Consider the following 15,565-nt stretch of genomic DNA (forward strand, 5'->3'; position numbering starts at 1 on the left):
AGTACAGCAGCAGATATCTCTGCAACTGCACTGTTCTTCTTTCTTTTCCTTTTTTTTTTCTTCCATCCCTTTTCCCCTTTTTCCCCCACTTCTCAGACCTCTCTCAGATGGTCATCAAACTGTTGGGCTGGTGTACAGTTAGGAGGAGGTTGATTGGAAATCGGAGAGGTGGGGTGCTGGGAGGCGGAAGTGGGGTGGGTGTTGGGTCGCTCCTCAAGACTATTAGCCTGGGCTGATCCAGGATCAGATTTATGAGAGGCAGCTGTTGAGGGCTTGACGGACAGACGAGCACGAAGACTGTAGCGGTACTGCTGCCTCCGCAGCAGCCACACAGAAGCTGTGTTTCCACTGCTGGCTGCAGAAGAGGGGTGGGCTGTGTGTCAGTGCACAGCCCAGCAGCAAGGGTAAGCAAGTCTTCTGTTTCTCTCGACTGCTTTTACGTAGACTTACTTGTGTAAGTGTATTATCTGGCTTGACTTTTACTAAAGACTTAAGAATTGGGAAGTTATACTGGGTTTGGGTCTGTGACCAGAGTAATATACTAGGCTGTGTGTTTGTGAGTGAAAGGAGTGAAACAGTGAAACAGTGGAAAGAAGCCCACACTCCACTCCAAAATAGGGTTCCTTTACCTTTACTTTTTAGAGTGTGGATAATATTTCACTTTGGAAAACTCTCAATGGAAAACTTTACTGCCATAAACAGTGTGTTTCTGATTAAACTACTGTAAATATCAGTGTATTAAAGCTGTTATATCTGTTCCTGTATATGTCTTGTTTGTCCATCTCTATGTGCATTATTGTAAACACTCTTCCCAGTGTTCTTTAGTTCCCTTTAAAATTAGGAGCACAGACCCAGAGCCTATTTATAGCGGGGTTGAGGCATTACAGTGCACTGGAGTTATGCAGACAGCATGATTAGACCAAGAGGGGGAAAACTTCCCGAAGCTTGTCGTTTACCCTCTGCTCCGCTTCGCTCCTCTTCACCGGCACTTCTCTGAACTCCTCTGAGTGCTGTTTCCCCCCTTCTCATAACAGTATATCCTTCAGCAACTCCATACGGAGGAGAGTAATATCAAACCAATGAAAGCTCCACAAGCTCTTCTGGTATTTGATCAGGTCAAGCTTTGACGCCACAAGGAGCCTGGAATCTCAATTAATGTCAGGCCCCAGTGGTTTGGGAAGACAGCATGTAGTGGGCTGTTGTAATTTCTCGTCTTGGCAGCTAAGACGGAAGGAAGGAGAAAGAGAGAGCACATCAGTAGGGGGGTTAATGGAAAAGGGTCCAGAGAGAAAGAGTGAGTGAGTGAGTGAGAAGGGATAGTAGCAGTAGCAGCAGTTGGCTTAGGATGCCACTTTTTTTTTGGAATAGGGAATGTTTTCGAACTTTTACAAGGTATCCGAGATTCTTTGTTAAAATATTTTTTCATGTGGATTTCATTTTTGGATTTGCTGCCACACACAAGGGGCGTATCCTTCTGTCTAAGTCTGCAGAAGAACGTTAGGAAAAAGTGAGAACAACGCCACAAAGTCCAAAACCGAGAAATGTTTGGATGAGTTGCCATGGCTTTGGTTTGGAATTTGGAAATGGAAGCTTACAGCATCTGCCTGAAATTGATTTTCCATTTACGAGATGCTGAGCGTATTTCCGACTTCAGTCTAATGAAGCTTAATGATGACTGAATGCTCTGTTTTTATTCAGCACAGAATTCTGACCACTGGAATTTTTTAATGGGACCATATAATACGAAACCAAATTCCTCTCACTATTTATTTTTGGAGTTTCACAGTCCAGTTCTTACAGTCTAAATATAGAAACGAACGTTGCCAAAACAGCCTGTTTTTAATTGTTTTTATGATCACACAAATCAACACATTTACATCTTTCCGTCAGGTATCAGTTCAGTGAATCAGTGAGATACACTGAACTGATACTCTGTTTTATTTCAGTGTAAACATTTCATCCATTTTTGGTTTCACATGGCAATTCCAACTAAGAACTTTGCACGCTTGTACCTACGCCCCTCTTGTCATCACCTTGGCATTGATTGGTTTGTAAAAGGGAGTGTGTCTGACCTTGATGTGTTGTCAATATCACAGAAAATTGAAAAAACAGATTAATTTTGTTCTGCTTTCCTGCTAATACTACGACATTACTGTCAGCAGCACCAAGTCTAAGCACAGAACCTGAGACTAGTTCGCCATATGAACAAGCTTGTTGTGCTTGTTAAATCGTCCCCATGCCGTGTGCAACCACTTCTCTCACTTCTCTCCTGGTTCTTTTTGTCTAGGTGATGATAGCCTACCGTAACAGTCCGGAACAAGTATTTTCACACAGCAAACGAATCGAACCATGGTTCACTTTAATCTGGGCTGAGACCAGCTTTTTTGGTTGGACCAAATTTGGGTCCAACCATTTGTGGCTGAGAGCAATTACAGATTGTCAGCAAGGCAATGTAGTACATGGGAGAGGCAGCGACGTAGTTATGAAGCAGAGTGGAGGTCAAAACCATAGACAAGCAAAATCAAAACAATGAAACAAAAGGGCTGGACAAAAAGCAAAAAATCTGAGGGCAGAAAAACAGGTCACAAACACAGTAAGGCAAAAGATACAATAATGCTCAGTATGCTGTGAATGATGGCAGTGGAAGACTGGGAGGAATCCTGGGTAGTGTAGTCCTGCAAGTCCTCAGAGCTGGGGGGGGGGTGACCCGGGAGTGTGACATACTCACTGTACTGGGCTGAGTAAGGTACTCTCAAATGGGGTATCTAGTGGGTATCTAGTAGTGTCTTTAACATGCTTACACTGCTTTTCCTACGAGGCATGTTCGTTTTACACATTCTACAAATATGAGTTTGAGTTACAAAAAAAAACAACAAAAAATAGCGAACTGTCGACATTCTATCTGCACTCTAAACTGATTTTAACATTGTCTTTAATGAGGTTTCTGCAGTTGAATGAGGAACTGCTAGGTTTCTACACCTTGTGAAACCCTGCAAATCACAAAGTATGGATCGCATGATCTGACCAGCTTTCAGGATTGGCTAAATTATCGGCCATTCACCTATTATGATCAGGTTAAAAATCAGATGAATAGTGGATCGATCCTTCCATCTCTAGTTCGGACCAAACTGAGAAGTTAGAAATTAACCTTACAACCTGTTTAATTCTAAAGGATAAAGAGCAGCTGAAACTTTTGTGTTTAAATTTATTACGACTATATAAAACAACACAGACTTCAAAGTAGGCCTAATAATGGAATAAAGTTAGATTTGCAAAAAAGGCTGGATATGGGCCCTTTAACTGTATTATCATATGCTATGTACTATATGTGTGTTCTGTTACATTACCTGAGAGGAAAGCAACTGCCTAAACCTGACAAGTTTATTTACTGCAGTGAGTCCATCCCCTTTGGAGGTTGTGGATTATTGTCTCACTTTACTTGTTGTGTGTTCATTTGAAATAGAGTGTATTCATCAATGTCTAAAATGTATTAAAAGCATGTGTGACAGATCCTGAGGGGAGGTTGGATTCTGGTTAGGAGATATACCCCATATCCACAGAGCCACAGAGTACTTTGTTTCCTATGTTGGCTAGAACAACCGGAAGCGGGCTGTTGTTATTCACACTGACTCAACAGCGTTATCATTCCTTCTAAAACATCTCCACTGTTGGCAGAATCAGAAAGAAAAGACCAAGTGCAGATGCTGAGGTGCTGAGAACAAGTTTATAGATGAACACTGATGAAGCTTCTGTTGGTGTGAAAAGAAATATGTGGCTTTCCAGTTTAGGTTAAACGGATGAAGAAAAATAAATATTTCCAATCATGTTTAAACCTTCTATCTAAGTGCCCACTAAGGCTCCTGAGTGCTGCAACTGGAGTGCAAACTATCCATTTGGGTTAAGGAATCCCAGAGAGCATTATTGGCCTTGTTGACTCTGGGTGGGAAGGATGGCCCAAAGTTAGTTCTCCATGTTTGGAGTGTTTGGACAGTGATGAAAAATACACTATATAAACACAAATATGTATTGTTACTTTCAAAATCAAGGGTATTAAAAAAGGTTATCCTACTTTTGTTGGAGTAACTGTCAACTATTTGTAACTACTATCCAGGATAGGCTTGCTACTAGATTTTAGAGCATTTGTGTGAAGATCTGATTATGTTTAGCGACAAGAGCGTTGTTGTGATGTTGGGATGTTGGATGATCACCACTCCACCTTATCCCCAACTCCCCAACTTATCCCAAAAGTATTGGATGGAGCTTCAACCATCATTCCAAAGACCACAGTTCCACTGCTCTATAGCTCAATGCTCAGTCTGCTGCAGAGAGTCCTATTCGGTTGGCAGTACTTCTCCATAAGGACTAGTCAAGCCCGTGTGATCATTTGCATAAGCCCTTTTCTCGGCTGTGCCTTCATATCTGTTCTTAATAGACATACTGTTCCATCATATTGAAACAGTCACTTTCCTCTTATTACTTAATAAAGATTCCCTCTCCTAAGGAGCAAAAGTTAATATTGCATTTTGCTTTTAATAGTTCCACTTAAGCAAATGTCTGCTGGTTGGTCACAGGGCTGGATATATGGTTTGTCATGTCAGGGGACTGATTTCACTTTTACAGTACAGAAATTAAAGACATTTTTACAGCTCACCCACTGTCTTGAACTTTTCTATGTTAAAGCATTACCTAGTTCACATATATAACCATCACTTTTAAGAGTGTGCAAGTGGAGGACATGTTTCTGTTGAGCTGGGACATAATGATCTTAAGAATATTGGTAAGTGTTTGGTTAATAGAATATATAAGCTATTTTTTAATTGAAGGGAGTAGTAACTTTTACTCTTCTTGGAAAATGTTAAACATTGCTGTGAAAAGTTGATGGCATTCAGCTACAATATCATTAATAAGGTCAGGTGTGCATGTTGGATAATTAGTTTTGGATCCCAAACACCCAACTCCAATCCAACTCATCTCGAAGGTACTGGATAGAGCTCCACAACTCCAGAGAATACTGGTCAACATGGCCTTATACCCCTATAAAGACGCTTGACTAATTGTGCAAAGAGGGCTTACACTATAAAAATGGTTGTTTATTCAATCAAAAAAAAAGTGGTATCTAGGGTTGGGCGATATCCACTATGTCTTAAACTATTACAGAGGTATACAGTATTACCAGGGGCCGGGGTGAGTAGCGTAAGTTGTGCAAGGAGCACAGATGGTTTATGTGGCTTTCATAAAATCTCATCTTGCATTACTAAAATACATAAAAACAGTAGAACACAAAATTCATACAATAAATTGAATAAAATTTATTTTTCATAATAATTAATAATAAAATTAGGGTGACTATATATATATATATATATATATATATATATATATATATATATATATATATACAATTTATTTATTTTTAGATGATTGGGCACACACAGGCGTCCATCATGGTTAGGATGTTGTGGTTGGTGGGCTTCACATATGCCTACATTGTAGGCTTGTGGCAGTGTGTATGTGTGAGGGTAGGATAGAGTTATTTTCTGAATTATAAAATCAACCAAACAAGTCATTTGACCGAACATGTCATTAGACAGCTTTCTTTCTCCAAAAGCAAAACATATTACAGTTATTTTACAGTTGTGGAAATCGGAAGCCACACTGTAAATCTGAGGCATGAGAAATTACACATGTTGACTGTGCTCTACGAGAAGCATTTAGGACATACCCTGGAGCTGAAGATCTAAAGCTTTTTGTAAAATATGGCAACCAGTCTTCATTTTATTATAACTGGCAGATATTATTGACCTTCCTCCTATGAATGTAATCTTGTTCTTTGTTTATCTAATATCCATATCTATCTGTCATCTATCTGACATTCACAAACACATACGTTGTAATAAGACCCTATTTAACACAATTAAAGATATATCCAACCATTTCTGATAAGGGTTCATTAATGATCATTATTGCATAGTACTGCAAATACTCATATAGAAAGTAAAGTCCATTCCCAAAAACAGTCCCTTTTCATCACACCCAGCTTCCACACATTTACTCTATAATGTGTTATTTAACCCCCTAAATCCCAGGAGTCTCTATGTAAGTCCCCCCTTTATAATAACTGCATATCATACATATTAGTTCCATAGTTACTGAAGAAAAAGTCTTCAGATTAATGACTATATAAAAAGCCCAGTGTTGAAGAATTATTATTACTCTGTTATTGCTTCCTCTCTCTTTTTTTACTGTATTAACTAACTTTCCTCTTATTGCGATGAAAGTCAAACCAAATGTCATTAAAAACCAACACACAGGCTACATTTTATGTTCTTCTGCAGATGGTACGTGAACAGTATGTCACAGCTACAGAAGAATCTGGTTCTCCATCACCGGTGTCTGAGTACATCTATAAGATTGGCATCTATGGCTGGAGGAAGCGATGCCTTTATCTGTTTGTCCTGCTCCTCATCATCATCCTGGTAGTGAACTTTGCCCTCACAATCTGGATCTTGAGGGTGATGTGGTTCAATGCGGTAAGAGACTGAAAATGTTACATAGCTTTACTAAACACAGACCCGGTTGTAGGACACAGTTTATTGTTGCTGTGATGTAAAAAATGTTGTTTATTTATTTATTTATTTATTTACATTATCCGATGATACCAGCTAGGAGTAGTGTAAGTTGTACAAGTAGGGCAGATAGTTTACATGGCTTTCTTATTTCGTATAATCTCATCCTGTGTTATTTAAAAATCGAAAAGCGATCAAATACATCAATTTCAATAAAATTCAATAAACATGTAATAAACCACATATATATATATATATATATTTTTTTTTTTTTTTTTTTTTTTTTACATGAAAATGTTACATAGCTTCACTAAACACTGATCCAGTATATTGTTGCTGTGTTGTGGAAATTGTTTGTTTATATATTTATGTATTTATTTACCTTGTTAGTAGATACCAGCTGTCCTTTACGTCCATTAAAGGGCCCATATAATGAAAAAAAGCCTGTTCAGCACTTTGCTGAAAAAAGAGCTTGATTTACATTGTCATACATTTACATTGTTTTTGTGATGTCTCTAAAATCAACATATTTATCTCTCAGATTTGACCTACAGTTTAGATCTGCCCCTTTCCCTTCCAGCCTTGAGTGAAGAACAGTGCATGACAGCACTATATACTATATATCTTAAAAGCACAGTAACAAACCAGCCTGGAAAAATGTCATGTAAGAGTCAGTAATGATTGTTTGGGGCCTCTGGGAAAAAAGAAATACTAGATAAATATAGACTGTTTAGGGCATTTCCCCCTTCTTTTATGAAGTTACAGTTTTTGTGATATGAGTTTTTGTTATGACGGTGATTATAGAGTGTTCTTCTCTGTCTGTAGGAAGGCATGGGATACCTCCAGGTCACAGCAGATGGGGTGAGGTTGGAGGGCGAGTCTGAATTCCTCTTCCCGCTCTATGCCCAGGAGATCGACTCCAGAGAGGTATGCAGCCCACCCACACTCTCACTCTTCATTCGTGAGTAAAGCATGTGCTGGACACATTTATGTCCTAACTGCACAGTGGGGCTGTCACGATTACTCTATTAAACTTAATTACTCTATTTGAAAATAAATAAATAAATAAACACATTCCTTCTGCATAATCAGCAATGTTTAGCTGGGATTTTTCATGATGGTGATAAATTATCTGACAGATCTTAGTGTCTGATAAGCAAACTCATTTGCATTTTATTTTGCCACAAATTGTTTTATAGTTTTTAAACCATAAATTAAAGGAATACTGCCTTGTTGAAGCTTCTCCCTTGAAGTAGATTGGCTTAAAAGGGCATGCATGACCAGATCACGTAATAATGAACAGTTTAATTGACCACTAATGTAGTAGATAATGACAGCCGTTAGATCTACACTACACTTTTGTAGTACAGTGGAATACAACCTCTGCATTAAACATACACACTAGTGAATAGGGCAGTAAGCTCAAGGTCCCAACAGTGGCAGCTTAGTGGACCCGGGTATCAAACCCACAACCCTGTGATTAGTAGCCCAGTAATCTGAGCACTGAGCCACCTCTACCCCTATTCACGACATTGCTTTGCATAGCTTCCAGTTTATTGGTTTGAGAGTGTAGTATCATGTAGTGTCATCTTGGCTGGATTTTTTTTTTGTTTTACTGGTGATTTCCCGTTTACTCTGATTAAAGCCAGGATTTGTGTTGAGACATCAGATTGTACATGAAAGTGAAAGCTGAAATCTTCAGAGTTTGGTTACAGAAAAAATGGAGTAGCTATGTTAAATATGCCAACCTTTGTTTACAGCTTAGAATGACGAGTAGGTAAGATTAGAACATTTTACACTCCTTCTCTTCTTTTCCCATCACTTCTCACATCACTGGCTTTGGCAAACAGTTAACGGCTTGTAGCAGCTGGGAACATTTACTGTTGCTTCTGTGGGTTGAGTGTTCTGGTTTTGTTCACGTTTTGCTTTTTTGAGGCTTTTTTCTGGGCCACATTTTAAGCACTTAATTAAAAATGGGAGAACTTGCCCTTTAGGAACAAGAGCCACTCAACTGTAAACTGAATAAAACTGCGTATTAACTTGAATTATATCAGTTCATTTGTTTATTTTACATGAAGATACTTCTGTCCGCTTATGATGTTTGTTGGGTTTAGTGCTGGAAACAGTCATAAAACAGCCAGTTTCCCAAACTGCGGACTAGTGGATATATGAAATGATGCTGTTTTTTGATGTGATGTTCTGAGTGAACGGTATGGTTTGAAGCTATAATAATGTTTACATGCTATATAAAGCTGTTTTCGTGGAGTTTAAGATTAAAGGAGTTTCCTCCTCCTGGCCCTCAAGCCCCTTATATGCCACCAACCTTCACTAAGTCTCCTCCCTTTCATCTGTCTTTCACCACATCAACGGGAGGTCCGGCTTCACGCTCAGACCACAAGCTGACCAGGACCCCAAGCCAAAAATATGTTCCATCTCAGAGCACGGCCTGCACTAGCAAATGTTCAGTTTTTCCATGATATAGCCCTTTAAATTTTCTGAAATGCACATGTTCAAACAAATCTTCTGTTTTCTTAAAGGACTCAGCTCTGCTTGTGCACTCCACTGATAATGTGACGCTCAATGCCCGCAATGCGAACGGTGATGTAACAGGAAGTTTGTCTGTAGGTATGAAAATGTCTCGCGGTCACACTCTGGCGCCGTATGCAACATATCTATACGTCTGTTCCATTTCCCTCCCTGCTTTCTCCCCTTCTTCATTTCACAGACTTCATGTCTGATCATGTGGCCCTGGTGGAACACACACACACACACACACACACACACATATCTTGTTGCAGCGTCACTCATGCTAAAAATTTCCTCAAGCTAGAACTTTATCCACATTGAAGAATGTTCTTGGCTTGTCTCCTATTTCATATTTTGCCACTGGTCACCATTGAGATTCTCCATAACTCTATCCTGTGCTCTCCCCATTAGCTTCAGATTGGCCCATTTATGAGACTGAAAGCCCTTAAGCTGAGAGAGCTGAATTTGAGCGCACCTGCACAGACAGACAGAAGGCCTGTAATTAGATGAGGGACAAATGACTTAATTAATGAAATGGTTACCCTGGACAATAATGTATTATGATTGGTAATATACAGTCAGTGTCAATGGCCCATTGTGGAATATTCTAATGACGGTATTGGCCTGAGGTGACTCCAGCTGAAGTTCATAGCCAGAGTATTTTGCACTAGTTAGAAAGACAAAGCCACGGTCAAACATGGCGTACTTTTACTGACTTAACACAACACTGAAACTTGCATGATATTCAGTCGTACTAACATTTGTATAATCATACTCTGCTGTACAGTTTTATTATTATTTTATTTTATTTTTTATTTTATTGCATCTCAGGTCCAGAACATGCTAAAGCCTTTGGGCAGCATTTGACAGTCAGCTCAAGCACTGATAAAACTCTGTTCTATGCGGATGCAAAAGAAGCCATCGTGGGAACTGGGAAGCTCAGAGTTACAGGTACTGTTTCCATTTTGACCACAAGCAAATTTATAGTGGGTTAAAGGAGCTGCAGTTGATTAAATGCACTATATTATGCAGTGTGCAATGTCATCATCAAACACAAAGCAACACACATCCTTCACAGTTTGAAGGTTTTCACACCCTGTGGTTTGGAACAAGCCTTAAAATGACTCAATACCCTGTGTAGTCCACTTCACAGTCAACCACAGTGCGACTGGAATGCACCTCCTGTCTTATCGCAGCCATTTTCAAAGTAATTGTGCCTTTTCTTCTTGCCGTTAAAAACATCCAATTATTTTGCACAGTTCAGGTTAGCTAATCGGTCCAGATGTTTAATTTGTGTAATCACCTCCCCTGCCTATTTCGGCTACAGCATAGGAGCTTACGACATGCATTAGTGTCAACACAAGTGTTTAGTAGATGCAGCCCAAACTCCTTATGTTGATGTCTGTCTTTAGATGGTAGAAACACCAGTAAAGTTCTGGGCTTTCTGCACATTTCTCCACATTTTAAAGGAAATATTCCACTGAACAGAACAAAACCTCATCGGGTTCCATTTGAACCATTTCATTACTACCATTTATTATAGGAATTATTTCAATAATCATTCATTTTAAAATTGCTTCATTATAGTGCCTACATTCCCAGACCTACTGTTCTGCTTGCCACCTTCTGCTTTGCACATTTTGAACTGACAGGCCCCCATACTGTGGACCACAATTAGTCATAAATGGTGTCTGTTGGTAGCCTTATCACATTAGACTTACTCTTTAGGTCTCCTGCTCTTCAGGAAGGCGCTAGAACTGAACTCACTGAGATGACATAAACCTTAAAAAGTTTGAACCTGGCTAATGTAGTTAGAGACACTATACCTCTATACCCTAAATGTTTGTAGACACCTGCTCCTCCTGTGTCGCTTTTGACATCATGGGTAACAATAGGGAGTATGTTTTTCCTTTTCTGCAGTAAAAGCCTCTAATCTTCAGGAAATCCTTACACTAGATTTTTGAACATTGCTGTGAGGATTTAAAGGCATTAGTGAGGTCAGGTACTGATAATGGAGCTCCAGCATTCTAGAGAAGTCCGTTCCACTGCTCCATTTCCCAGTGCTGTGGGGCTTTATACAAGCTGTGACTTTCAAGCTCATGGTGACTTTAGACAAGCATGCGCAACTAAATGCCTGTGTCAATATAGATGCACCATAAAGTAGATGTGCACTCATTCACTGTTTCTTCTGAAATGAAGGGTAATGAAAAAGTGTATGATTTTGTTGGAGTTACTCTCTTCTGTCCAAGGAAGGCTTTCTACTAGACAAGAGCTCAAAATCTTAGAAGATCACCACACCACCTCATCCCCAACTCCCTAATTCCTCTCAAAAGTACTGGATGGAGCACCACCAACCATTCCAGACAACATAGTTCCACTGCTCCACAGCCTTATGCCCCTCTAGCCCACCCCTGGCATTAGGCTTGTGTCAACAGGGTCATGTTTATGTGCTCCAGAGAGTCCTACTCTATTGGCAGTGCTCCCTTACAGGGAGTAGACAACCTGTGTTCATAAATTTGCACATTTGCTTAAAACTGGCCGCTAGATACTCAACTACTCCGCCATTTGTGTATTCAGTTTAAAGTCTTCTAACATACAAAAGTTTCACATGGTCCACACCAACACCCCCCCCCCCCCCCAAACACACACACACCCCACCACTGCACTTCTGATCTTCTAGCACTGGACGTCTAGCTGTCTCCAAAACTATGGAACCCTCCATTCTTGTTTTTTATTCATTTATTTATTAATTCATTCATGTTTTGGTTTTTGGGAGATCATCTAGTTGTTGTTGATGTCATTGTGTGTGTTTCTGTAAAGCAAGCTTGTACAGATACAACCTTTTGATTGCATATTTTGTGAAGCTACAGACTCTCAGTATCTCAGTACTGCACACCTTTTTCTTTTCATTCAGGCCCTGAAGGAGCTCTTTTTGAGCACTCTGTTGAAACTCCCCTGGTCAAAGCAGAGCCTCTGAAAGAACTTAGGTGAGTGTGTGACAAATGCTTCCGCATCAACTTACAGGCTTGACAGTGTACATTTAGGTATACAAGATCAGTTTTAGTTCAGACTGTCCTTACAGCTAGGGAGCCTTTCTTAAAAAGAGGCAGATGGACTGAGTTGTTTTTCAAGAGCGTTAATCAGTCATAGGCATGCTGGGTGATGACTAATGTTCAGAATCCCAAATCCGATTTTTGGCATAAATAGATTGTATCCACATTGATTTTTGACATGAAACCACATGAAATCTGATCTTCGGTTCCAAATCACATTTGGAAGTGGTTTTAAAATTCAATTGGTCGCTTCATGTGACTAATATCTGGATTCTGTTCAGAGAAGATTTTAGCCACGTGCATCACCCCAATGTCCAGACACGCAAATCGCCGATCAAATCACCAGATCTAATTTAAAGGAAAAATCTGATGTACCTTAGACAAATTTAAACACCCCACAATTGTTCTCAGCAAAATAAAGTTGTGTCTCTCATTAAAGAAGTACTTGCTCCAGTAAGTTAGTGTTACTGAAAAGCTGCTGCTGGAGACCAGTTGTAATGATTGATTGATTAATTAAGTCAACTGATAGTTTATGCCCAAACCTAAAGTAATGTACGTTCTCTTTTATCCTGAATGTAGTGGATCACCCAAAACATGTTTGGTATTCCTTAGTTTTGCCCTTGAGCTACGAGGCTAATGTATCGTATAAGTGGAGAAAGCTTATACTGTGTCTCTCCAGTTAGCATCATGTCTGCCTACTGTATGCCTATATTAAGTCTATTATCTAATAGACCTGCTTGTTTGATTTGACACTGTATCTGTAGTTACTGTTATCTGTAAAGTTGGATTATTAGCTCACATATTAACTCAACAGTTAACAGTTGTAATGACAGTTCGTTTACAGTTGGGTTGTGCTGCCATCTTGTGTTGGGTAATTACTGTAACATCCATTCTTGCTCCAAGGCTGGAGTCTCCAACCCGCTTTTTGAGCATGGAAGCCCCTAAAGGAGTTCACGTCAAAGCCTCGGCAGGAAATGTAGAGGCTCACTCAAGTCTGGATGTTATTTTGCACTCAACTGAGGGTCTTGTAAGTCAATGTCAGCCGTGATGTGCATGAATTCAAGCATATTTTGTGCTTTGTGTGGATGGTTAATGTCACAATTACATCATGCCGTTCATTGAATAAATTATAATTATATTATATTATAATTGTTAGAATGGTTTTATAATTTGGTATGATTTTTAATTATAGTAGATATGGGAGTATGGTTATATATATGGATATATAATTAATGTTATATTAATTAAACACAGTGTCAACATAATTGCCTTCCAATATTGACCCTATTTAGCTCACTAGTACAAACTTTATTATTACTATTATTATTATTTTTGTTGTTGTTGTTATTATTATGATTATTTAGGAAAAATAAAACTGTGTGCTCTACTGAGAAGGGCAGGGGCAAGGCTGTATGCTTCCCTCCGCCCTCTGTCCATTCCACTGATCCTTGTTCACTTTTGCATGTTCTCTGTGATGTGTTGCAGGTGGTTTTGGATGCTGAGTCAGTTCGGCTGCTCAACTTATCCGAGGGCAAAGCTAGAACATCGGGCGACTCTCAGGGACTGTATGACATGTTCGAGGTCTGCGTGTGCCCCAGCGGCAAGCTGTTCCTCTCCAGAGCTGGCGTGTTCTCCACCTGTAACGAAAGCCAAGAGTGCTGAAGGCCCTTTTGTGAAGGAACTGCAGAATTATGGGATGAGGTGGACCTCTTGATATTTCAGAATGGTCAAGTGTTGAGAAAAAGCACAATTTTCACACTTTTTTTACAGTGAAGAGAGAAGGAGCACATTGTTCTCAGGTGGGAAGCAGCATTTACCATGAGTGCATTATGTATTTTACAAATTATTTGCATTCATCTCAGTATCACCAATCCTTTCAGCATCTGCTGTGATTTGTTTTGGGATATTTATTTTTCATTTTTCTACCTTTTTTTTCTTTTTAACCAAATTAGGCTGGGCAAAAAGGGGCTGGTCATCAGCGTACATCCTATGCAATATGATTTTGAGGTGCAATAAGCAACATTTGTTTAGTAAATGTAAGTGCTATAAAGGAAATTTCCAATAGTAAAAGTGCTGTCATTTTTATATAAGTCAGCTCAAACAAGTCTGTAAGCCATGTCTGTGTTGGTGAAAATAGCAGTGTATATCATTAGTACATAGCTCACAATGTGTTCTACATGTTGAGAATTTCCCCACTGGGGGACAAATAAAGGATTATCTTATAAAGAATTATCTTAGGTAGATTAACAGACGGCAGAATAACTTATTTGTGCTCTTTACACAAAGGTTGCTTTTTAAACAGTGTGTCTAACAGTGTTGATATTGTCCAGTGGGTGTGAAAGTGTCATTTTAAATTCTGGGTTTATATAATATACACCAATCAGCCATAACTTTAGTACCACCTGCCTAATATTCAGTAGGTCCCCCTTGTGCCACAACAACAGATCTGACCATTCGAAGCATGGACTCCACTAGACTTTTAAAGGCCTCCAGTGGTATCAGTCAAAATACTTTAGCAGCAGATCCTTTCCCCCCTGTCGGTGGTGCTAATGTTAAGGCTGATCAGTGTATCTTAAAGGGAACCGTCCAAAAGTTGCAGGTAAACTAGTTAAAATTGTCAGCTTTAACAAACATAGCTACACCTTAATTGTTCATTGTTTCCCTACATGCTTGAAAATTAAGGTTATCAAATCCTGGTCATGCTGCTAGCCATCAGCAGCCAGGGCCCCAAGAGAGCACAATTGGCCTTGCTCTGTCCAGGGTGGGTAGATGGTGCTTTCTGCCCACATCACTCTAGTGCAAGGCTGGTCGGCACTGATAGGGGTGATAGGGTGGGATATGTATGGGTTGGGTAATTGCTGATCCAAATTTGGGAAAGACTGTGTAAAAATCAATAAAAAGCCAAAAGAACATTTTCTGGATGTAAAGTCTTTATAGAACCAACATTGGCTCCTATAATAATGTAAATAGCACCAATATATTTAAGACTGTACTCCCCATAAGTCTTGGTTGAGAAACTACAGCTGTTTGGAATTTGGTGTTGGCTGTTATCTATATGAGTTGATCTTAAAATTGTCCTTTGTTTACAAAAAGCAGAGGCTGAAGCTACATACTTAAGGGACACTATTACCTAAAATTGAGGCCTGACCATTTAAAAAGCCCAAGCAACTGATTTCCAAAACACCCTGGCCAGGTTTTTGGTGTGCTTTTGTCATTTAGGTGTAATATTAATAGACTGTGTTTCATAATGTCGCTGACGTTTAATATTGAGTGGTGTTTTGTATATGTGTTAATAAAAAATAAGGTATTTGGTCTTTGACCTGGTGGTAGTTTTTCATCGTGCACACATTCAGAAAAATCCCCCCCTTTTTAAAATTTAATAGCTGTCCATGATATACACTATATGGAATATAAAATCAA

General features: G+C 39.3%; 1 protein-coding gene across 1 annotated transcript; it reads left to right on the forward strand.

Moving 5' to 3' along the window:
• The first annotated feature begins 371 nt into the window (after nt 1-371).
• Nucleotides 372-15,459, forward strand: sgcg (sarcoglycan, gamma). The gene is made up of 8 exons (XM_072691055.1): nt 372-404; nt 6,336-6,530; nt 7,392-7,493; nt 9,104-9,191; nt 9,924-10,043; nt 12,007-12,079; nt 13,049-13,172; nt 13,631-15,459. The coding sequence occupies exons 2-8, from the start codon at nt 6,336-6,338 to the stop codon at nt 13,805-13,807; spliced, it is 879 nt and encodes a 292-aa protein (XP_072547156.1). The 5' UTR covers nt 372-404; the 3' UTR covers nt 13,808-15,459.
• The last annotated feature ends 106 nt before the right edge of the window (nt 15,460-15,565 follow it).

Source organism: Salminus brasiliensis, chromosome 11 (genome assembly GCF_030463535.1).
Source record: "Salminus brasiliensis chromosome 11, fSalBra1.hap2, whole genome shotgun sequence".
NCBI classification, from domain to species: domain Eukaryota; kingdom Metazoa; phylum Chordata; class Actinopteri; order Characiformes; family Bryconidae; genus Salminus; species Salminus brasiliensis.

Bases quoted from the DNA above. Each gene is read 5' to 3' on its own strand.
- sgcg (XM_072691055.1), top strand. From the start codon at position 6,336: ATGGTACGTGAACAGTATGTCACAGCTACAGAAGAATCTGGTTCTCCA. The intron at 10,044-12,006 runs GTACTGTTTCCA...CTTTTCATTCAG, and splicing joins TGGGAAGCTCAGAGTTACAG to GCCCTGAAGGAGCTCTTTTT. The intron at 12,080-13,048 runs GTGAGTGTGTGA...TCTTGCTCCAAG, and splicing joins GAGCCTCTGAAAGAACTTAG to GCTGGAGTCTCCAACCCGCT.